Source organism: Thermobia domestica, chromosome 3 (genome assembly GCF_964235325.1).
Source record: "Thermobia domestica chromosome 3, izTheDome1.hap1.1, whole genome shotgun sequence".
Lineage (NCBI taxonomy): Eukaryota > Metazoa > Arthropoda > Insecta > Zygentoma > Lepismatidae > Thermobia > Thermobia domestica.
The window spans coordinates 69562436-69589199 of record NC_137456.1 but is presented as its reverse complement, the minus strand read 5'-3'; the positions used below and the strand labels follow the sequence as shown (position 1 = coordinate 69589199).

Genomic DNA, 26764 nt, shown 5'->3' with positions numbered 1-26764 from the left:
TTGTACGATTATTAATGAAATACTTAATACAAAATCATTACAGCAGTTTTCTAAAGAATCGAATTTTTTTCACCTTCCAGCAAACTTCCCTTATTTTCGGAGGTAGTGAGAAAATTCGGAAATCTTCCTTGGAGAAACCTTACGTAAGTATGGATATGTTGACTTATATGGTCTTGAGGTAACTGTACAAATGGCAAAAGTCCCTAGACATAGGGATAACTCTGTTGTTATCTCAGTTGCAGCAAAATGTAAGAAGGGAAACCGTCTCCAAATATTATATTTTCAATCTAAAGTAAACGAATTTCGATTAAAAAAAAAAAAAAATCGGACGAGCCGTTTGGATTATATACTCTTTATGCTCCCAATGTTAAATGAAAATGCAACGTTGCCATTTACCTGGGCCCATAACCTAAGTGAATGAAGTTAGTTTTTGAAATGTGGGCTTATCATTGACATGCTAATGTATAAGACAGTAACTTCATTCACTTGTGTTATGGGCCCAGGTAAATGGCCACATTGCATTTTCATTTAACATTGGGCGCATAAAGAGTGTACAGCCCAAACGGCTCGTCCGATTTAAAACATTCCTTCACTTTAGATTGAAAACATCATATTTGTGACGGTTTCCCCTCTTACATTTTGTTGTAACTCTGATAATAATAGGGTTACACTGTCAGAAGACTTTTGAGACACCCTGTATATTGGGACGAGCACACAGACATACATCCATAAATATTTTTTTCGGCATTCGTAAGGGTTATGAAATTGATGAATTATGGAATTTTATTTATTTATTTTATGATCATCATGATCGTTTTCTTCCCTATCGTTGCTCAAAAAGTAAAATGAGAGAGGAATATTGTCTAAAACACATAAGTGACTTGAAATGTTCTTTTATCTCGTATATACTTAAGTAGTCTGGAAGTGATTGAGGGCTTGGATGAATAACTGTATAACGGATCATATCTCCGATGACTTCCATGGCTTGGATTCAATCTTTCATTGCTAGTCAATGCATCATATAGTCTCGGTACTGAAAGTGCTAAAACAAATAATAAAAACACATACTGAACTCATATATAGACGACATGATGGCATAGAAATATTACTATTTTTTCTAAACTGAAGTGATTCTGAACGAACAACGCTAAGCACTTTTAAGCTTTTTTTTTTCTTTCTTCCAATTCTCTCATTGAAATTCCTTATTGTCAAGTCTCCGCGAACCCTACTTTGAGAACAACAGAATGTATTATTCACCGCGAGGTATCTTACACCAAACAGCCCAATAGTTTGCATAGTGTTCCTTGTCGATAGTAAGACTTGATTAAGAATCGAGTTCGGTAAAGGTTTCGAATTTCAATTGGGAAGGTCTCCGAATTAGTACATTAAAAAGCATAAAAAGTGAAGCTAAACTGAATAACTGTCACATAATATTAATACAGTTTCACACACAGCATATAGCCACGTTAAAATTGAATATTAGCATTATATGATCTTATTTTTGAAAATAAATGGGAGATATCTATTATTTAGCTACGATTCCAGTAGCATCGAGTGGATTTAGGTAAAATACTTTTAAAAAATAAAAAAATAATTTAATAAACTTTTATGTATCAATTAAAATACAGTAAAATTATAATTTAGTATATTTTGCACGGGATAAATAAATATTTACTAAATTTTTTGTAGAAGTGTACGTCTTACATTAATATTACTTACGTAGAACATTAAAGATAATACACAAAGAACAACCACGTATCTTGCTGCCTTTATCTATGTTTATTCTTGGGAAACGTATCAGAAATGGCCTAAAGAAAATACGGAAATATGAATCACCAATCACCCCTACTCCAAGCAAGAATTAATAACAACCTATAAACATCCGTTTCCGTGTTGAGTCACGTGGTATTTTCAGAGAAAGAGAATAAGCATGTCCTTACACACTGTTTTATTGGTTGCAATAAGAACTAAATGAGACAGCTAAATAGTGAAATAGTGAAAAGATACAGGCTTCCACCAAGAAAATTTTGTCAGGGGGAGGGGGGAGCGAAATCAAAATGTAAGAGGATGCACTGGGATACTATTTGCTAAAAGACATCTGCATAGGAGGGTCACGTAACAGCAATTTAATTTATTTTAGCTCTTGGAGAGTGAAACGAGAGTTAGCTTTCTCTCAGGAGGGAGGCCCCCAGAAGTATGCCTCATCACGAGAACCGGGACTTTCATATGGCAAAGCAGTTAGCATGCGCAATTTCAGATTCCGTTCTGATTTGGTGTATGTATGATTTGGTGTATTTCTATTCTATTTTCAGTTTACTGTCCCTTTCAGCACGAGGGTACATGAGATGTGGACGTACAGCTTAACGTGGGAATCGAACCACATGATCTCCCGCCAGGAATTGAATCCGGGTCTCCCACGCGAAAGGCGCATGTAATTTTTATCCTACATCAATTTTTAAAAAAGCAATCAAAAACCCCTAAAACCAACCAACTTGTATAATAAAATTAACATTTCCTGTAAGCATACTATCAAATATTTCGTGGCACCTCATATTTCTTACATTTTCAACCATTTCGGAAGCTTCTTTTCCCTACGGCTGACCCTGGATAACGGAAAAAGTTGAAAGTTGAAACTAATTTTCTGTTTGCAACTAAAAAAAATCTTTTACTGCATTACTTCGAATTAATAAAAATTCGATTTATCGACGATTAAAAAGATATATAGGGTCTACTCGCTGTGCGATGCAATAGTTTAAATGGTAGCATACTCTACATGTGCATACTTTATTTTGGTTCTTTACTCATTAAAATACTTAAAAAAGAAATACATACTACTAAGATTATCATAATTATCATTTTTCGTACAATTACTGTGAAGTGAATTCTAAGGATCACTGTGATCGCCCACTTATATGTTCAAAGAACAATAATGTGCTGCTGCTGAGTAACTGTCACATGTGGGAAGCGTATTGAAAAAAACGCAGCATAAATATCCGGAAATTGTCGATTCCGTTTTTAATCTGTCACGTAATAAAAAAAAAAAAAAAAACGAAAACCCAATAGTTTACAAACTAAAAAAAGGAATATAATTTAAATTCTATTCCGAGTTAAACAAAAATATCAAAATCAATAAAAATTATTTTTTCTTTTTAAATAGTGACTTTCCAACCCTTATTGGATGGTTGATTGATTTACAGTAAATTTCCTTTTTAGCACCGAGGCTATGTGAGACGTAAATCCATAATTTCACGTGCGATCTGAACCACATGAGCTTCCATCAGAAATCGAACCTATGCCTGCCATGCTGAAGGGTCATAAATCTAACGACATAGACACAAAAGAGATGAACATGTTTGGGTTGATGAGAGTTGATTTTTTGAGTTTAACGTCCCTTTCAGCAGCGAAGCTATATGAGACGGGACCCACGGATTAACGTGGAATCCGAACCATATGAGCTCCCGCCAGGAATCGAACCTGGGTCTTCCACGCCAAAGGCGCGTACGCTAACCGCTCGGCCACGAAGGACCTCATGAACAAGTTTAAATATTAGCTTTATTAGACATATGAATGAACTGTCTGTCTCCTGCATCCGCACATATCACATTAAAATTTCCCATTCTATTGGAGTTCATAATGATAAAGCGGGAAATGGACATTGCACACTGCAACATCGATGAGGCAAACTAACGGCTATTTTACAATATCTGATATAACGGCAACACAGCATTCTCTCCGTCACTCAACCAGCAATCACCTAACAGCAGACAAGCAAAGGAGGGAGAATGGAGAGTTCAATTCATCGGTCACCTGTGTATAAATAATGCACGTAAGCGAAGATCAGGGTTGTAACTTCAGTCCTTTCGAAAGAGGAAATTATTTCACAATTCAGCTATTTCTACATGACCCCATTTACACGATAAAAATATCTATTCTACGGTAAATATTTACTATAATAACGCTCTCACTGTTTTCATATTATGCTCTTCTTTCATCTACATACGAAATAAAATGCACAGTACTTCAACTCAGGCGGCGTGGGGGAGTGAATACAAGTTGTCCAGGAAAAAGTAGAGTATATCACTTTTGTTATATAGAAATTGACAGCTTCTAAACCTAGAGATCAAAGGCTTAATTTCAGAATCACTTATAATGGGTTAAGTGGAAATAAAGTTATATATTTTCTAGAGGCACAGCAAGGTGTTGTCCGATCCGCTGCTTCTCCCAGTTACTCAGTTCTAGAAACCGCATTGACACGAGAACAGAGCGAGAAAAATCCCGCCCACTGGAGATCGAATTCGAGCTGTTCAATTACTAGGTAGATGCCTTACCGCCTAGGCCACCACAGCTTTAAATACTGTGCCCTCATAACATCCACATGTGAAATATGAAATCTCTTACGACCTTCATTTCAATGTATGTATTCTCATCTAACTCTTTCACAATATACAGACAGTTTCTCATAAGAAAGAACTGAAAAAAAAAAAAAATCTTCCCGAGTTCACTTCCCTCCAAAAAAAAGTAAAAGTGCATTTGTTAGCAGAACATAAATGAAACTGAAATAATCGGAGTAAAGCCTTCATTCCCGATGTAACATTCATCCGCAAGATACAATCTACTTGTTTGACAACGTACGAGTACTTAAGTTAAACGAACTTTCATTTCCGTTTAGAGCATGAAAGCTGACAAACAACTACGGTACTTTTAAAAGACATGCAGTTGATGATGATTCCAAGTCAGGAGTCAGAAGTATCTAAATACACCTGAAAAACTATCAGTACAAGAGAGATGATTACAGTGGCATGGTCATGTTATGAGAAGAAATTGTAATTATGTCGGCAAGAGAGTATGTAAAATTGAAACAGAAGGCGGAAGAGGAAGGCCAAAAATAATGTGGGAAGACTGTGTGACTACGGACAGAGGAAAAGGGTTAACAAGAGGATGATGTTTGGGATCGACCAAGATGAATGATCAAAAATGTCGAAAGTGGGAAAAACAGAGTAAAAAACGGCATTCTAATTTATTTTCGTTTCTTTCCCTTTTCCTTTTTAATATCTAAAGACTTGAAAATCTGACCGGTAGTTGAGAAAATTATGACGATGGATATTTTACTGGATCTTCTGTTGAAATTGCTGTTTGCTTGAACGGAAACGAGGAAACAGTACAATACCTAATATGCAAACAAAACGTTTCATTACAATTTGTTCGACTTCGGCTGAATTTGCCCTCTTAATCCTTGGTCGATCTCATGCGGACAGTGGATTAATCTTGTAATAATTGCAATTTACCGAGGAAAAACTTTTCATAGCAAGCTTAAAACTGCAATTGTGTTCCGAATATAGTAATTGGCAATACTTGACACACATAAAATACACGTTCATTACAAATTTTATATAAAAAGTTGTTAATAAAGGAAGAAGCCTTCTAAATGTTTACAGTGTCAAGGGAAATTACGTTCTGTTTGAGATCAAGGCTTTCAGTTGGAAATAATTACAATGTGTTCCCATAATAGCATTATTTTACACCAGCGCGAAATAACTAGCTTTCTCCAGTATCTTTACATCTTGATTCCAAGGAGTTCCTTAATACCGGAGTGCTAAGTCACTAAATACAAAACGGCTTTTTAAATATTTACACTATTCATCAGTTTGTGTCCCGATCTTTGCCTCAATCGTATTAACTAAGGTTTCTCTAATCACTAAGACATATCTGAATGCCTTAGTAGTACGTAAACATTGACAGGTATTATTAAAACGAACGCCAATCCATAGCTAGGGGATGCCTTTCAGTTGGGTGATGTGTGTTCGGTTGGATTGGAGTTTTGCGTCCCTTTCACTACGAAAGCTACATGAGACGTGAACCTACAGTTTAAGGTGGAATCCAAAACGAACCACCATAATTCATTAACATTTTTCAAGGCTCTCCCACCGGGAATCGAACTCAGGATCCCGTGAACGAAAGGTGCGTGCACTACTGACTAGACCAGCGGGGAGGACGGGTATTGTGTGGTCAGCACATCGACCTCACTGTTATTATTTCCAGTTTTCAAGATCGAGTTTGCTACTTCTTTATTCAAGCAACTTTCTAATTGGCTCTTGAGCTATCAATATAATATTCTTTCGTCGGAACTAAAGCTAGAATCAGGCGACCAAATTATTATTATTAAATATTCTGCCTTTTGGTAGATCCTGGGACTGATGAGGATGTTTCTTCTTCTTCTTAATTTTCAGTTTGAGCCTGAAAATGTTTCTTCCATGTTTCTCGATTTTCAGTTTCCTCTTTAAACTCCAAATATTTTATTTTATTTTTCAAATCATCGATTACTTGTGTTCATCTTCCTATTCCTCGATTTCCTTCCATCTTTTATTTCTATGGCGCTATGAAGAAGACAATTTCTTCGCAAGATATGTCCAATCTAACTGGCCTTTCTACGAAGGATGGTGGCTAGAAGCGTCCTCTTCGGGAACTAAAGCCTGGATCAGATGCATCAAATTCAGAGCGTTAATCAATGACTGAACGATAGCTCTGGTCTCACTGTAACAACTATTGTTACAAACATGGATTTAAGATGCTAACTTTAACATTAGAATGGACAACGGACTTAGTAGACTTCGAAGTTCTGTTGTACTAGACATGCATGTAGATTTTTAAATAAAGGAGGATGATTAAGATTTTCTCATGCATCATCTGTATATACATGACACCATAATTTCACATGATATATATTACGAGCTTTCACTTATATATCACCTGGTGAACAGAGAACATTATGACTTAGCAATTATGAAACATGCTAAATACAAATAGCCAGGTTTGGCTACGAAAGAGCGTAAGTACATTGAAAGTAGTACAATAATAAAGTACATTGAAAGCTATTATGATGAAAAGGCCTTGTGTCCATCTTAAACACAAACTAAATAAATTTCTAATTAATTTATAATAAAGATAATAGACAGCCTTGTAAGAAAGTTGTATTTAGTTTCTGTACATTGAAAGATGAATATGTTATATTTGTTTGAAACTATACATAACACACCGAGCTGAGAATTTAGCTGATATATTATTTACCATTTCACCGAAAATTACAAAGACAATGGCGTCTTTTCAGTCAACAAGTCATTAGATGTTAAAGTAAAGACGTCTCATGCATCATCTGTACTGAATTGAAGCCTTAACTACAAATAAAAGAAGACATTAGAAATCCCCTGAGTACTCTTTCCACGAAATTTATTAGCACTAACACAATATTATTTACATTTATTTACAAAGCGAAATGTTATGTATTTTATTGCAGCTTGAATATTATTATAGATGCAAATCTCATGAGAAATAATCCGATCTTCGATGTATTTACGGTTGAGGAGACATGGGCCTTCTCTTTGTTGATGAAGATGGATGGCCCACTTTCCGCCACAGTGATTTTAGTATTTACCGCTATCTCCAACTGAATGTTATCTACTATAGCGTTCATCGTTCAGCCGCTAACTTCTGATAAATAACAATAACAGTATTTATTTTCTTTCTTCAGCAATTTTCTTCGGCAGAAAAAAACAGTCTTAAATTACAAAAATACAAAGTACATAATTTCGAAATATAAAGTTTTAATAGAATTTTCCTAATTCATTATATTAAATCCATATTTAATTTACTCTATTCTTTACTTCTTTCAAAGTTTCAGCCACGATTGGCGCGAAACCTGCACAAACTGATTTAAAATATTATATCTGAACAAGCAATCTTACTACGAATTACCTGACGATACATATTATGCAAGTTACTATTTTGATATATATAAATGCAAAAAGAATGTCATTCATATTTGAAATGGGGAAATACATACAGAAGTATGATAAGTTTGATGTACTCGAATTTTCTAGTGCGTTATTTGTGAAGCAGACTTAGTTTAACTTAAGAAACAATAGCACACAAATGAGTAAAGGTTGATTCTTTTTGTGTTTTTCGAAAATGAATAATTTTGTTTCTAGAAAATTGTCAAAAAATACTTTACCCACTCAGAACACAAATGAAATGTTTAGCATAATGTTTTATGGTTATGTTCTGTACGATAAAGGAGATAGATGATATTTACAAGCAATCTATAATGGATGGATGGATGATACAAGTAATCAATAACGGAAGGAGAGCCCACGGGGATCTTTTTCACCGTCAACTCACATTACCAAGGGACAAACTTAGAGACACTTTGCTGAGTGATCACTGAACAACCGTGCCTTCCCTTTGAAAATCCCGAAATACATAATACTGCAATTCTAGTATTTTATTTCCCATTTGACTTCATGATCCACTAAAGATATACTTTGCTTCGAGATAACAAAGTACCTTAGGTAATTTCTTAAAGGTTTTAACCAAAATACGTAATAAGAATAACCGTCAAAATCAAATTATGAATATGACTCACATTAAAAACAAACAACTTATTTTTCACTTCTCCTTTCAGTAGCCATAAAAAAAGTTCAGTAACTTATGCGGAATGAACACAAAATTGAAGCAATTGAGACGATGACTGCATAATAGAATATGACTGCTTCACACATAAAGGTCACATCATTTCCCTAACAGCAATATGGTTCATGTCTTTCAAGAGGTTATCATCCTTTTGAGCCAAGCCTAATATTACAGCCAGACTGCGTTTTTCAGACAAATAACTTAATACCCCTTTCAATATTATACACAGAAATTACAGGACCTTGCCAGAATTGCCTCACGTCATCCTATCGGCTCGTTTCAACAAATAAGCAAAACGGAAAAACGTTTCACTTGCTAAGCAGAAGTCCCCAATTTTCTCTGATTTCCAGTTTAAATATCATTTTCTTTGATTTTTTCCATATCATTTCGTTTTCTCTGAATTTTCAGGATTTCCTCGGTTACCAGATGTGTAACAACCCTGGAAACCACTACAATTTCAACGTAATAGTGATATGTAAAAATCAACAGCCTAAAAGTACCGACAAAAAAAAAAAAAAAAAGTAATCAACGTATCCTACTAAAAATAAATCGCTTTGTCAAAACTGATATACGAAACAGAAACATGAATATAATTTAGATGTCTTCAGGCATCCTACATATTTGAACATTCCGTGAGTGCAAGTGTTATTTTGCCCTAATCTCATTACTTCCGTCTCCAATTTACTTCAGAATTAAAACAAACACAAAATTTAGATGAAAAATTCAATATAGAATGCTGTTATATAGTTAAAACCCTTAAATCCTATGTTTTAAGCATCACTCTCTTTAGCCCTTTCTGCTGGTCTACCTAGCGTGAGTGCCTTTGGAGCACGGGGCCCAAGGTTCGATTCCCGGTAGGAGAGAACTGAGATCTGAACGCACCGTGGTGGATCGAATTTCATCGTAAACTTAGGTTCGTGTTTCATATAACCGCGGACCTGGAAAGAGACGCTAAAATTCAACAAACAACAAGGACTCTGTTTCATGACCGCTTTAGCCTCACTATATCAACGAGTCAATGAAACATAGATAGAACGATAACTTCCAAGATAAATATTAAAAATGACACAGGCCGATTATTTTTGAAACACACCTTAAATAAGATAAGCAATGAATTATTTGCATTTGATAATATATAAGATAAAAATAAATAATCACGGATTCCTTCATGTCACACACTAAATAAATTTCATTCTATGCTGAGCATAAATAACTGATAAAACAAAGAATCGAGTGTTTCCGGTCACACATATTAAGTTCTAATGCTTATCAAAGCAGATTCCAAGATGATGTATTTAATAAGCAACATTTCATTTTTCAGTACTTTTCTCATTATATACAAGGTGTTTCAAAACAACATCGACTACGTTTGGGAGATGATTCCTGATGTCAAGATAAGACAACAAAGTATAGATCAATCTGGGTTATGATCTATTTTTCAATCTGGGAAAAATTTGTTGAAAAAAATGTAAAACCAGCCATTACATGAGAACAAAATGTCGGATCAAAGTCGGGTAAAAGGGGATGTCTATTATTTTTAGTCGTAGATTCCATTAATGTATAACTAGACGTGGTGTAAGGACGACACAAGATTGACCTTTAAAGAAACTGGAAAATTCCTGGGGTATTTAATTAAAAGTTGAATGAGGAAAATAATCAACAATCAAGTGCAATGTTTTGATGAACAAAAATCATTGTATATCGTTCAAATTCGAAGAATACTGTTTAACTAAAGAAGTAGAGATGCATATGTTTGATTTACTTTGTGTCAGTAAAAAATGAACTCTAAGGAAGAACTGTCCTTCCGATGGCTGCACTTAATTTAGACAGAAGACACATAAATGCAATCTTAGTGTTCTTTTTATCATGTATTTCCACCGGTTGGAAAGAAACACTAAAACGATGAACAGTGATCAGTAAATGGCTAGTAACACGTGTTGACCTTTGACAAGAAGTTGTGTGTGACATATTTTTAAATTCATTTCGAACTGTTTTAAGCTGATGATAGGGCTAGAAACCGTGATTTCCAAAAGCGCTACTTAGAATACTTTGATTTGCAGTGAGCACTAGTTTTTCACTTACATATTTTTTCCAAAATGCGTATCTCTACATCTTTCGAATTTTGATAGTGTTAATTATTCTAACTTGAATAATGTACAATGATTTGTATTCGTTGAAATAATATACATGATTGTTGCTTGTTTTTCTCATTCAACTTTACTGCATAAAATATCACACTGAATTCTCCAGTTTCTTTGGGGCTTACCTTTGCGCACTTTGCGTCGCTCCTGCACCACGTCCATATGTCCAAATGGGTTTAATTTAAGTTGACCGACCCGACATTTTGTTCAAGTTATGGCTGGTTTTGCATTTTTTCGACAAATTTTCGATTGGTCACAACAATGAAAGGAAGCATTTCAACATCCAGGTTGGTCTCTACTTTTCGTTTTATCTTGATGCTAGGAATCACCTTCTAAACGTTGTCGGTGTTGTTTTGAAACACACTGTATAATTATTGCATACAGTTGTAAAATACTAAGTAAATAATTTTATTCATGAAATACTATTTTACAATATGAAAATATCATAACAATCTTTTACACTTCAAAAAGAATATGAGAGTAATTCCCAAAAGTAAAATTAAGAAGCTAAACCCAAATCGTCTCAATTAGACCCTACATAATTACTGATTCTTCTGTTACAAGATATTCTCTTGCTGTCCAATGGTCCAAAATTTAAATATATATTAACTGACAAAAGTACATAACACATTTTATGTGCACACTGTATTTTTTAAGATTTCTTTTGTAGTGTAGTTGTGTTTAACAGTAAATTCTTTCACACTATACTCCTTTCCCAACACTTCGGAATGAATGGTATAATCTTCTCTAAATGAAAGAGCACATATTCTCATATTTAAGGCGCCGTACAGTATGGCCACAGTGGTTAGTACAATCACAAATTGTTGAAAGAAGAAATATCATATGAAGAAAATTATTTCTGCATGCGAAGCACATTTATTCACTCGAACGAAGTGAGTTTACACGCATTGTTTTAAAAGTATTTATCTGAAGATGGTATAATCGTAGATAGTCGTAAAAATCTTTATAATTAGAGTTCAAACAACTTTAACAACAAAAAAAGTTCCGTTTCAAGAAATATAAATAATACATTAATAAACAGAACTTGACATTAGATAAAACTACTTCCAATTATTGATATCAGCTTACGAAGTTCAGTATGACTCATTGCTTAAATAAACTCGACTAACTCAATATCTACGAACTTAATGATTGGATATTTCGTGTCGACTGATTCTGCGTATGTTAGTATTGAAAACATTGAAGTGTTCAACGATTATTAATTAAAACGAAATTAATGAATAACTCGCACGTGAACCAGAATATCAATAGTCGAATGTTTTATGTTTATCTACACATTTACTTAAAAGTGAATAAGTTTTTATGCACTACGTAGTACTAGTATAGTAAATATCGAGTGAATTGCCATGTAGGTCTATACTGTTTATACGTGTAGCCTACGCAAAAACGAAGTGAAATTTCATTTCATAGCCTTGAACTGAAAACAAGAAGAATGAAATGTATCCATTCATTACACCCACCCACCCACAAGAGTAATTAACACCTGCTCACAAAACTCGAACAGTTATCTTTCTTTCTTTCTTTCTTTTTTTTTTCGATTACATATACAGGTAATGTAAACATCCTGCAACTGCGTATACTCGAAATAATTTTCCTAATGGAAACTCTAGGCTATGTGTGTATGATTTTTTTTTTTTAAGCGACTGTAGTCTATAACCTTGATATTATACCTGTCATCATGTATTGGTTTCAATAAACCATAAGATACACAGTAATTGAACCAAATATTCCCTCAACTACAAGGCAGTGGAGATTCCAGGAAAATCAATTTTGATGGCAATGTAGGGACAAATATAAATGTCCTGGCTCCTGAGACAAAATCAAGCAAGTAACATACACATTTGACCTAGATAGAGTAGCAAAATTCTAGGTGAAGGAAACTACACCTCATCTAGCCATTTTGTAGAGCCGCCCCTACTACAAAGATACATTTTTAGGTGATCTGTTGCGTGAACATTTACTAGTATTTACTAAATTGCATGATTATATTTGATTGGGACTGTTCTTCTTCTTCTTCTTCTTAACTTTTCACAATATCGGAATACCAGCATCACAAAAAAATCACATTTTCAATTTCAAAGCAATTCTCAATATTTACAAAAAACCTCGGTACTACGAACAATGGCAAGTTGTTTGAGTATACTTATTCACTGCTGAATAGAACAAATATATATATATATATATATATATATATATATATATATATATATATATATATATATATATATATATATATATATATATATTCTTATAGCCTTTATTTTCAATAAGAATTCACTCAAATTATTGGAACTTCTTGGTTCCACTACCCTGATTAATTGAAACACATTACGGTGCAAGTTCACCCATTCATGTGGCATGATTGGGATAAAATAAATTATTAGCACAAAACTAGGATTTTTATACGGTTTAAGAAAAAAGTAAAACTTACGACTAACTTGACAGATTTCATTAGAAGGTCCTGGACTTTGAGAAAAGGAACATCCCAAGTAACTTGTGTTTCAATCGGTTATACTCTTAGGATATTAATCCGTTTAACAGTACAGAGTAAACAAATAAATCACAGGTTTTCAAACTAAACCTCCGAAAAACGTTGCAAGTAGGAACTGTAAATCTTGTATACAGAATATATTCTTGAACCCCGAGCAGCGGATACGGTTTTGTGAATCCGAACTTCTAGAGAAGGGGATAAGGAGGGAATAGGAACGCTGTTTCGCCGTTCGCTAGATCTCCAAAACTGTTGGGCGAAGAAAACTGAAATTTCGTACATAGGTTCGTTCTTCTTTTCAGTAGGCTGTGATAAAACAGTGTCTTGAGAAAGTTGGCCCACAATAGAGAAAGATTGCTTTAAAGGCTTTTTGTAAGCTTACCAAATCTCCGAAACTGTTGGGGTAAGAACACTGAAAGTTCGTAAAATGTTGTTCTTGAACCTATGCTGTACATCGATGGGTTTTGCAAAGCGTGACCTCTAAAAGGGAAAGAAAGGCTTGAACGTTTATTTGCCGTCACAAGATCTGCAAAACTGTTGGGCATACGGCAACTGTACGAAAGTTCTCCTCGAACTTTATAGGCAAGACTGGAATTTGTGAAATAGCACCTAAGAGGATGGAAGTAGAGATTAAACGTTTTGTCGCTCTTTATATTTCTGAAGCGATCCAGCCTAAAAATTTGAAATTTGGAACAAATATTTTCCTTATTAGGTAAAACTGAGTCTTTAGAAATTCAACTTCGAAGGGTCTTATGTTACGATGATAAAAAGAGGTTTTCCATTATTACTAAAGCATTTCTTTCGAAACACCTGGCGTAAAGCCAGGAAATCTGAATAGGGTATTTTTTGATATGAAGTGCACGTATGTTTCACACAAGAAGGCGATTTTACAAAACTTCGAGGCCGGAGAAAGTCGTTAGAAGTGACTTGCGGAAAATTTATTTTGGGAGCTAAGAATTTTGAGTACCAGTTTCTACTGCGAAACAGACTGAATATTCCAATTTTACTTGGCTTTACTTTTGGAGAAAACTAATTTATGAGAACCTCAAGATAAATAAGTTTCAGGGAAAAGGGGATGAGACAGGAGTTTGCTAAGGAAAAGGGGATGAAATAGGAGTTTGCTACGATTTCATGAAGTGAATTCATCATTGCAGAGTGAAAGAAAATAGGATACGTTACTGTGAGGAATATGCTTCAACTAGTATCCTGGAGCCGAAAAAAACTATATACAGTTTAATTTTTTTAAATATAAATCTTATTGTTCCCATGCGAAGAACGGGCACTTTTTTGCTACCATGATGTTGATGATGAACACATGCCAACCAGAACCTTCTTAAGACAATTTGTTTTAATATGGAAATAAATACCCATAAAAGTGTTATGCTCTCCCTGAGAATCTTAATATATATGTATGTATTATCACGTTGTTTATATTACTATTTTCTTGTCTTCGTTTAAAGAAAAGAATACATTTCCAAAACATTAAAATATAAAGTAGTTATGCTTATTAAAAATTTGTGGCATACTGCTCTAAATAAAACAGCGTTATCTACATTGATGTTCTGGTCAAATATGGAACAAAAACGATGTTTCATCAGGAAACGCGACATTTTATTTCGAAACGCATCATGAATGAAGCAAGCATCCATGCAAAACTTCCATTCAGGTCAGTGAATGCGTTCACATACAGAAAAGGAAGAAAGTAAAAAAAGTAAATTGTAAACAAACATACGCTAAGCATAAAGGTAATGAAATCTTACAATATTACTAGAGTTTAACGAAAAATAAAATAAGTTCGAAGAACAAAATGATGCGACTGAATGCAAATTCTCGTACATGATGTCAAGAAAATCACCCAAAAGCTAATTTCTGTAAACCTAAAAACTGATGTTGTATGATAAACATGGCAGTTATTAAGATGAAACTGATATTGAATTATATTCCGATCAAGCTTTTTATTATGAGAATAGAAAGACAATAGTATACAGTACAGTATAGTTAATGAGATATAACTCAAATTTACGATTAACTCTGAAGCTTTAGTTATTGTTTAACTATCACACTGTCCAACGATAACAGTCAAGCTTTACATTTTATAATCAGCAAGTACTATATTTTAAGCCAGCGTCACTTAGCCGCTTCGCTGGCTTAAAATGAGAACAATTAGTAATATGTTCCATTAGTCAGTCACTTTTTACTATTATTGAAACGCTCTGCGATATCGGTCATTTTCGATCATTTATATATATATATATATATATATATATATATATATATATATATATATATATATATATATATATATACAGTGGCGGATCTAAGGGGGGGCTATAGCCCCCCCTCCCCTTGACGGTGAGGTATACACTGGATAAAATGGGTTTCAATCCTGCTTTACACTGGATAAAACGGCAAAATATGGTTTAGCCCCTCCCTTGATCATATCCTGGATCCGCCCCTGTATATATATATATATATATATATATATATATATATATATATATATATATATATATATATATATATATATATATATAGAGTTAGAATATCAATCGACAGCACATCAATATAAACGAAGTGGCATGCCTAAGGGTAAATTCTGAAACTTAGTTTCCGAGAAAATCGAGGAAAAACTAATACTTACGGCGTGAAAAGATGTGCTGTTCGTTGCCAATCTGATACACTGACTTTATTTTCTGCTGTAGCAAATTATTTATTTATATAATGTATAAGTAAAAAATACATTGTTAAATAACATATTGTGTTTTTTCAACAGTAACACACACACTACTTGCAACCATTTTACAATGCTCCCGTTATGTTTGACTTCACTGAACATGTTGGACTTCCGTTTTTTTTTTTTTTTTTTTTTTTTTCCAGGATTAAGAAACCGTATATTAACCATTTTAGTAGAATATTTAAACAGAAACGCAACATCGTTTAAAAAAAAAAAAAAAAAAAAAGCACAAAAGATCATTAGGAAACTACTTGGCATTTTCGTTCTAGTGCTAACGTTCCTCAATTATGCATCAAGGCTAGGGGAGACAATGATGACGACATGGATGATAATGGCGTAATCACGAAAGTAAGAAGAAACGGAAGAACCCACGGACGCGGTATTTATCTACCACAAAGCCCACTTAGCGGTAGCTGGGAACGAACGAGGGGTCCAACACACCAGAAATGAGCTACCACTAAATCACCGTGGTCCCTACTTGGATTCATAACAATGAATATCATTAATGCTGATTCGATTCTGAAATCTTTAGAATAAATCAGTATAGCTTTTTGGGGAAAATCGGTTACGGACAGTTACCATTAACAACCCTAGTTATCACTAGGCCACAGAATTAAACTATTCCAAGATTCTGCGGGACAGAGTAAAGGAAAACCAACTCTGTTCATCAAGTGTGGATCTCCAGGATATAAGATTAGGCAGCAGTTTGTTCACCCATTTGGTATTAAAAGCATGATTATTGAGATTATTTACGAGATACTACAAGCCAACCATAAATTCCTCATTCATATTCTTATGATGTAATAAATAACATGTAATTATCAACTAACGATAAGGTACGTGATGGTACTGATCGGTTCGTGATTACACATGATTCTGTCAATATTTCTTAAAAAAGGATTTCTTATATACGAGAAACAAAACCAAACTCCGATCTTTCTATATATTTATTTCACTTTCCTCCATTAATTAAGACTTTCTCTTATACGCAATATAGAGAAAGTTTGATAATGATAATGCTAAAACGCCGTATGGAAGTTATCACGGTATATGATCATTTTCACTTCTCGTACTCGTGTTTACCCCATCAGTTTCGCACTATCACTCTGTTTAGCAGCTCATTTTAACAATCAATGTAAAAGACTGCTTCTTAAAAACACAAGCGTTCTACGAGACATCAAACATAAACAACATTTATACGTCTGCATATTTAGAATATTCTCTCTAACCCTCTTTCTCAGTGAAGTACAGTGAAATCTTCCTTAATAACAGATGATGATGATTATTATTGTCAAGGCAAAAATATATGTATTATTACGGGACAGAACCCTCCATTTTATAGACACATACGCGAATTATTCTCAGTTCATACTGTTTAGCACAGAAAACACTTTCTGCAATTTAAAAACAAATCTGCGATATACTATAATTGAAAGAAAATCCCTTTCCCATAAAGTGTCTCTGACATAAGTCAACGTTCTGAAGAAGCATTGCACAGAACATACAAACTATACGCTGAAATTGAATTCTTTCTTCCTAGAGGGAGTTGACATGCACTTGAGAAGAAAATTAACATGCAATATATTTTAAAGCACCCCCCCAGTTATACCTTCGTTTCTTTACAGAAGTGCATTTTTCTCTCATCGTCCTAGTAATTTGAACACTTGAGAACAGTATTTTGATATTAGATTAATATTTACATCTATACATGGTGTTAATGAACTAAACCGACAAACTGTAAGAGGTGATTCCTCACATCAAAATAAGAGAAAAAGTTAATATGGACCTATGGCGAAAAGTGCATAGTTTCAGAGTTAAGGCTGTCCAAAATCGCGAAAAAGCAGAATTTCAATAGGCCCTATTTCGAATTCCAGAAACAGTAGATGGTGGTTCTTATCAGCGTAAAGGAAGCCACGCATGTACAATCCAAAAGTGCATATTTTATCAGTTGTCAATAGGTGTAGAGGGTATTCCCTGCAGGGTGTGATTCTCAGATATGTTTTCAATAGTTTTCAGATATACCCTGATTTCAAGGAGGGTCCAAAGTAGGCAGGAGGTAAACCTTGACAACAATAGACATCCAATACTTCGAAGGGTAGGCAGAAGTGTTAGAAACAGGCAGCTCCATGTTTCTTTGTTTTCGGATTAACGTGTGATGATATGTATTTCGTCATGGTATATTTCACGTTTTCTTCACTTATAACCGTGAAACAAAACATCGCACCATGCGTTTTATCGAGTACGAGAGACCCTGCTGCTGACGATCTTTAACACTTCTCACATCGCGCCAAAGGATTCCGTGTTCACTGCTAACAAGGCTTATCGTTTGCCTACTTTGGACCAATCATAAAATCAGAGCATATCTCAAAATTCGGGTGATGGCATGTCTGGGAATTTCACCCTGCAGGGAATACTCTGTACACTCATTGAACATTAATTAAATATGCATTTTTGGATTGCGTATGAGTGACTTCCTTTACACTGATAAAGACCACCATCCAGTCTCTCGAATTCGAAATAGGGCCTCTTGAAATTTGGCATTTTTTGCGACATTGGACAGCCCTAGCTCTGAAACTATGCACTTTTCGCCATAGATCCATATGAACTTTTCTCTTATTTTGATGTGAGGAATCACCTCTTAAAGTTTGTCGGTGTAGTTCATTAACACCCTGTATATTAATGTATTTACTGCTCGGTGTACACAATTACTACAATGAGCTGTAAGTAGTCTATATTTATGCAACCTCTCTGTAAAGGACACTTGCAAATAATCACATCCTATTCGATTACTTTAAGCTCTAAGATCGTCTAATTACGTAAGGGCAGTTGACCTAACACTTTTCCATTTAAATTAATACATCATCCACGTAGCTCAGTTTCCTAAAATGTGTGCCCGGTGCAATGGTATGTCTTGATTGACTTAACAGTGGTCCCGCCAAATATTTGGGAAATATCACTGAAATGATACTTGGTCTACGTTGTTTGCGAATTCGACCATGCTTTCTTTTATTGATTGCATCTATGTCTTCTGAAAACATTCACTTACTTCACGTTTGGTGGAACATTCACTTACTTCACGTTTGGTGGAATTGTTATGAACTTGTTTTCCAAACGATACAAATTATTTTAGGAATTATTTTTAACGGGATACCTATCTCAGGAAAGAGAAATTCACTGGAAGTCTTCTGTAATGTGTAGGAAACAGTAAGTATTCTATTTATGATTATAGAAATTAGGATTTGAATGATACAATTTTTATCTAGATCCATCCGATTCACCAATTCATTGAAAACTTCACTATACCAAGTAAAAAAAAATATTAATAGCACCGAACTTTCTTCACACTTGCCAGAAAATATATGTAATACTACAACAAAAGATTAATTGTGCAGAGATCCAGTATTTATAAAGTAACATATTCTAAAAAATAGTTAATTTTAATACAATGCTTATTATAAAGATTTTTCTGATTCTACTTATATAGTCACTGATGACACTTCTCAGCGATTGTTATTAAAAGTTATTATTATAAACATCTTTTTCTGCTCTGACCGAGAGTACGTCCATTATCTCAAGTACTCTAGTTGTTCGAGTGAGCAATCCGGTTGTAGTAAGCAAACTATCATATTAGAACTGGAATACAGGAAATGAATTTCTTAATTAAAATTAGAATTTACTGATTAAAAATTTATTTATTTATTTATGGTGCTGCTGGCAGTTATTCCATACTGAACGATGCGCACACTAAACTTACATTAGAAATTAATACACATACTGCAAACAACAGTAACGACATATCTCCCAGTGCATACTGTGATAGTACTTGCGAACTCTTAAGACTGATCTCCAGCTAACTGTCATATCATTTACCGATGCTTACACGCACAATGCTTTGTAAATATCATCACGAAGAAAAAAAGTGAAGTTATCTGATGGGTGTAATTACAAGTGCAGAGGAGCCAATAATATACTTACTGAAATGTATGAAAATCATTAAAGTTTTTCAACGTCTAATGAAATCAAATATTTAACCTTCCATAAGATAATCAGCAATAGCTTACTAATGACTTCGGTTGATCAGTCCAACTATGTGACTAAAAAGCTCAAACAACAGCCTGTGATTGTGAGTAATTGACTGGTTAGCATGCTTACTTTGCCTATGTGTAGCCATGAGTTCGAATCAAGTGAAAGTTCAATCTTCAATATATTACAACGCATTTAAATTAAATGAACACGAATATCAAGTATCTTTAACTCACATCAGTTGGATAGACTCATGATTGCAGATATGCTGTTAGTCACAAATTGAGTTGATATTAAGGTTTTAGGTAAGCTCCTTTTCAGTAATTATTCTTTGTGACAATAAATCAACGTCATTATATTGTCCTACATAAAACCTCTATACTCTTCACTTTTCAAAAATAACTTTACAAATCACTAATTCAGAAATGAAACTGATTCCACAGCACTAATATGTAAATGCAAATTAAGAAACTGTACTCGATCACCTGCTTCGCATTAAAATTAAATTGGTGGGCACTGTTTGTCTCTTTTACAAGTAATATCATGTGACTGTTAGGAGCATGTGTGTCACTTACGGCAAATAACAGATACAATCTGCTAGTTAAAGTATACTTTTGTTACATATACAGTACATTAATAAACGATGTTCCAGTAGAATACAAACTACCGGTACTAATTATTTTTGGCAACAAATGACACGTTTCAGCACGTCATAAAAATTTGTCTTTCTCGAAAACTGCGCTTAAGAATTAACCTTCAAGCATGTGATCTATCGACTGAAATAAATGTCTCATCCTTAGGCAATATTATAGCCAAACAAAAATAAAACTTTTACAGTTAATCAAAATTTTGTATTATCTCATTAACCACAAGGTACACTGTCATCCTGCTATGTCATTAGAGAGTATACTTCACTATAAATTTCATCTAAACGGCGTTAAAGTTTACGAAAAATTTGTTTTCTTGATTTTCTCGAAAACTATGCATGATGATTCACACATATCTATTATATTTGGACATATTTTCGTTACGTGGGAATATACAGTAGAACTTCTGATAAATGTGATAAAGTTCAATGGATAAACATATCTTAATTCATAGTCACCAACATCACTCTCCACCCGAAGAAAGAAAGTATGGACACTTCGAAAGGATACTTTACATACATTAACTAGAGAAAAAGTGTACATTCCTTTAAAAAAAAAAAAAAAAAAAAAAGACTGGGCAGACTTCAATGGAATATCATTAAATGGATCTTAGCAACAACATTTGGTAATTCAAGACTACATGCCGTAATTTTTTTTTTATTCATCCCGGTTTTAATTCCGGCTCTGAAAGAATTTCACACCTCCCATAATCATAAACCTTTATCTAACACTTAATAACGGTTCTTGGAGAGGTAAATAGACAGACACACTGTTAGTCGCGATAATACATCACAGAGAAAGAACTACTCACTTTGATGTTATGAGGAGTGTCCCGTCTTTGTCAATCTCAATTTACAAGAACTAGAGCATGAGCCGAAGAAATATTTTACGAATTTATCATGGATCACTTTACCACTAGCTGTACTTACTTGTCAACTCCGATTCGTACACCATTCTTCTTATACAACAACGAATTTGTAATAAACTACGATTGAAGACGAATATAAAAATCCAAGTTTACTAGAAGTTTCACATTCATGCTTAGAATAAATGCCATTCGTATACTAAATAAACAAACACACTCAGTCGATGTCACTGCAATTTAGTTCAATGAATAGACACCACACCTGCTATCAAGATGTCTTGAACAAAAGAATGATTCCGTTGCTCTTTGAATCGAAAGAAACATGACTCAGAACGGAAGGTTACAACAAAAAATGGCACTGAGAAAACATTTTTCCTTCATGCTAGGATTCGTCTTTACAAGAAACGAGCAATGCGGAAAATGTTACAAGAGGAGTTCTCTGTGCCATGATTCCTCTACCTTCCGACTCAGACCTAAAACTCACATCATCTTGTGCGAAAACGTTCTTCCCTCCACGCCAACAGGCCGTAACATACGATTACCCTGATAATCAACTCCCAAAAGGAACAAAACACTAAAAATGTGAAAGCTTAGCTCTTTCCAGTTGAGGGGAGTGTTTGCTCCTGCCTCGCGATAATAAAAATAGTGACATTCAATACCACGAAGGCAAGAGTTATGATTCACATTTATCAATTAATTTTTTTTAAAAAAATGAAAATAATATTCTACAAGCGTGTAACACAAGACAGACATTAACTTTCGAAATGCGTTCTTGAGTAGAATCAGTCGCACAGAAAATGTAAACACTGGCTATAGCTATGCAAGCAGAGGAAGAAAATATCTTTATTTTAGGAGCAATAACAATAAACACATCATTTAATGAAATATTAAATCCATCCTCAGACTTGCTTTATGATGCACCGCAATTAAGATCATTGTCTAATAAAACACAATTGTGGAGCTAAAAAAAAATCCTAGTGGAAAAACTATTGGCAACACTAGAGAATGAATAAAATGGATTTTCTCTCTTTACTATCTTAATTTGCGTTTAATTCAGTAATTTCTGTGTAGTTCCGAAAGTGCTTTGCGCGAGACTAACATTGACATTTTCTTGTAAAAATCAAAATCTTTATGAGTGTGAAACGTATTATTTATCTTAATTTTCTTTTGATTAATGTTTCAATGTTTCAAATGTATGAACTCCTTAGTGTAGTCCTCGGAGAAGTAAACAAATTGATATCTATTCTATCTATTAAAATGCTACAATAGCAACAAAGGCGCCTGAGCTCCAGCCTATGACTTTGTATTTTAAACCTTTGATTTACGGTTATTTGTGATTTCACGTTTAATAAAGACAAATATTTTAAAGTATTTGTACTTTAAATACATTATTTAAATAGACCCGTTTTTCATAAAATGTATCTTTTTTAATTTATTGTTCAAAGCCTTTGTATTTTAATAAGCTCCAAAATCAATGCAGATGAATTGTGCTGCCATATTTGGATTTCTTTTAAACTATACGTTTGTGGATGTTTATATGTTTGTGGCCAATCTTTCGACAATGACACCTCGGAAACTACAGGCTCTAGAAAGATGACGTTTTCACTGATCGATTGCAATTTCCATGTAGATAGTACAGTTCTTATTGAATACTTAAAAAAACATGGCCATTATTTCTTTATTACACTTTTACGGGTACACTTGAAGTGTCGAAATTAGAAAAAAAAAACTAAAGCATCTTATCCTACGCAATATACATTCCAACACCACATAATTGTATAGGTGGTTGCATACCTCTCAGGTGTTTATTCATGGCCAAATGATAATGAAAAACGAAGGATAACCATTTCTCCAGGCCAAGATGAATCTTTATTGTTTGGAGTGTTTTGTCCAATGAACACCATATATCACTGACATTATAATTAATTGTGTATGTAACGTATTTACTTATTACATATTGAATGCAATAAGAAAGAAACCACTGATCATACATGAATTAGGAACTCCAACCGCAAGTAGGCTCAATCTTGCAAACGTTGCGAGATATTTTTAAAAAATCTCCCCTTTATGGTACTCCTTGCCGATTTTTATCAAGACGTCTTTCACTTGTGTCTGTACAGATATTGTGAGGAATTACAAGGAGATTCATACTCATAGGTGAATGATGCGCTGTGTAGAGAGTGCAGGTTTAGCTAGTTTTATTTATTTAAAAAGTTTAGAATAGTTGTAAAACAGGGTTAAAAGATTTAAATTTGGATACTGAAAATCGATATAAAACTATGCGAATTGATATACTGAACGATCAATACATCAATCACTAAGTTTACAAAATTGATATTTAAAATTATCGATCGATGTATTGAATATAGCAAAGCCCGAATGAAGTTCAATACATCAAAACGAACAGACAAATACCTGACAATAACCTTTTGACAAATAAAAACTATAAAATGTGCGAATCTGTTGAAATCTCGACTTAGATTACTTTCGTAATCAATATACTATATTCTCTCCTATAATCGCTCGAAAGTAAAAAGGATCCAGCAAGCTAGCATAAATGTTGATCAATTATTGAATCACTGAGAAATGGAATGTTTCTTGTATCAGGAATAGTCAATTTTTTATAAGAAAATGGAAAATATCGAAATATCTTAATATCGATAATATAGAATAAATTGAAAAATATCGAACGACTGATTGGACAGCTCTACTGTAAAGCCATTTTAGACAAAAATAAAAGTAGAAATGAAATTAATCCTCCGAAATTATCAATATTTCGAAGCACAATCCTAACATTCTTTTGGAGGAACGCATATTGAATGAGTAAAAACTTTTAAAAATATATGAAACGACTTTTAAAAAAACACTAACAGCAGAAAAATAAAAGTGCTAAAAACAGAAAGTACATAGGAAACACGAAATATTAATTATTATTATTATTATTATTATCTGTAAAAATATCTGGAAGTCGTGTCAAGCCGAACAAATTATTTACAGCCTATTTTAAGTGTTTTTTTTATTACTTTCTGCCTTTCAGTACTTTTCTGAAATCGGTCTGTATTTTTTTCTTAATTTATTTATTTATTTCTTGCATTTTATTGTGTTTTTAAAGCCGGTTATTTTTCTTTAAATAAAATTTTCTTCATTTTCTTTCTAGTGCGTTTTTTGTCAGTTATTTTTATTTCTAAACTTTTCTCATTTTCGTTACACCAGTAATTTAGTTAGATACCTAAACTAAAGGTAGAATCCTAAGTTTCTATAAAATCAGTCTCTACGCCAAAAAAAAAAAAAAAAAAAAAAAAAGTAATAATTGTCAAAATTATCGAAATATTTTACTATTGTAAAGGTATCGTGCACTCTATAGCTAAGAAACCTCCTTGGGAATAGCTCATTACATTAATGAAAACCGTATCAAAATCTCACGTAGTCTAAAAAGTAGCGAGTCGTTTCCACACAAGATAGCGTTAGTGTTCCAAATCACAGGGAATATGGTTCGCAGCGGGTACGACCTAACATCTTTTCACAGCTGAGAGTTGAAGCTAGTAGATATGTAAAAGTATTGGAATGCTTATAATGTACTGCATCGTGAAGATAAGTAAACTTTCCGCAAAACTTCACTACATTTTATAATTTTATTTTAATACCGAAAATTTGTATTGTTTATGAGAAAGATGCGTTATCAAAAGCAACAAAAACCCACCAAACAACTGTTCTGAAAATTTCGAAGTCTACGATATTACTCGCAGTGTGTGACCATGACCTTAACATCCATCACTCCACAGTGTTTAAACCATTTAGAGAAAGCTGGATACAAAGATGTTCTTAACCCATTGATTATATGCAACCCACCTTTCTTTGTTAATATCTAATTGCCACATATTTTAGGATAATATTTTTTCATCAAGCGTTGCATTAATTATTTGAATTTTTAAAATCAACTATTAATTTTATTCAAACATGTTACACATAAGAACTTTTCTTGGGAATAGCTTACCTGATTTCCGCATCGCAATATGACCAACAGTTCTGAATATTATTACGTACAAAAATACGAGGAGTGATTAGAACGTAAAATTACACCGCCTGTACTAAAACGTGTATATATTATTTCATACAACCAATACAGCAGACAGTACATACATTACGTTATATTCCGACATAGTCTCCATATCGGCTGAGGCCCTTGTCGCATCGAAGGAAGAGTTTAAAAGATTCCCTCCTGGTAAAAAATACTGTCCTTGAATATTCAGCCACGTTATCGCGAAGTGTTTCACCTCGCCCGAAGCGAAACGATGACCTCCGCTTCATGCTCTTTTAAGTAAGAGAACAGGTGAAAGTTGCATGTAGCAAGGTCCTGACTGTAGGGTGGGTGATCAATGATATCCCAGGGAAACTGCTTCAACAGCGTTGTCGTCTTCTGGGCTGTATGCGGGCGCGCGTTGCCGTGAGGGAAGATGACACCTTCGGTGAGAAGTCCTGGCCGTTTCATTCAGTGCCGGTGAATCTCAGCCGCGGTTACATGTTTCGCCCTCAGAAATCGAATAACTGAGCGGACTTCTTTGTGAGTCTAGTTTCCCAAACGAGTCCCCATTTGTGTTTACAAATAGCGCCGTAGATGGCCGGTCGCTGAAATTCTGCACAGTTGCCAACTCCATATATTAAAATTACCCCACTCTCTTCATTCCTCTATAAGAGACGAAACTCCAGAAATATCGGCCTTGTAACCTTAGTTTCTGATCCTCCCTCGTGCAAACATACGAGTCAAAACGACAACTTTCTTGTAAAGCCGGTTTTTTAAAAACAGGAAGGTCGTCTTTCGATTTGTATTCGGGAAGTGCCTTTTCATGCTCAAATGGTTAACGTGCATGCTTTCTGTATATGTGGTTAGGGAATTCCTGGTGAGAGTGCTTGTCTCGCATACAAATCTGGATAGTGATTCGGGTCTCACTTAAAGCAATTAGCCCTGTCTCTTAATAATCTCAGTAGTGAAAAGGAATTACATGTATTAACTAACAATCAATGAATCAACTGAACCGGAGGTATTCTGATTCTTAAGCAAGAATTTTAGTTTTACGTCATACGGTTATGCACTATAGGCTAAAGGAGACGAATGATTAATAAAAAATGATATGAAAGGAACTGATGGAATGAGAATAAATCAGGAAACGAGAGAACTCCAATAAGACCTACTACCACGATGTTATTCACCGCAAACTTATATATCCTAGGATCGAACCAGGAAACCCTCGCTCAAGAGATAAGCGCTCTACATTATGCCACTGTGTCCCCTGATCTAAAGAGACAAGACTAATCATTCAACTGCGCCTGTTCAATTTAAAATTGTTCGAATTGACTAATCTTTTAACCTTTCTTATTTGTTAC

The 26764-nt window shown here is 34.1% G+C and overlaps 1 protein-coding gene across 1 annotated transcript in view; it reads right to left on the bottom strand.

Moving 5' to 3' along the window:
* Window positions 1-21486, bottom strand: part of M6 (neuronal membrane glycoprotein M6) — a 60897-nt gene extending 39411 nt beyond the window's left edge. The window contains exon 1 of the mRNA XM_081751058.1: window positions 21447-21486. Coding sequence (XP_081607184.1) covers window positions 21447-21471 — 25 coding nt within the window. The 5' untranslated portion in view covers window positions 21472-21486. The remainder of the gene's footprint in view (window positions 1-21446) is intronic.
* Window positions 21487-26764: the final 5278 nt, after the last annotated feature.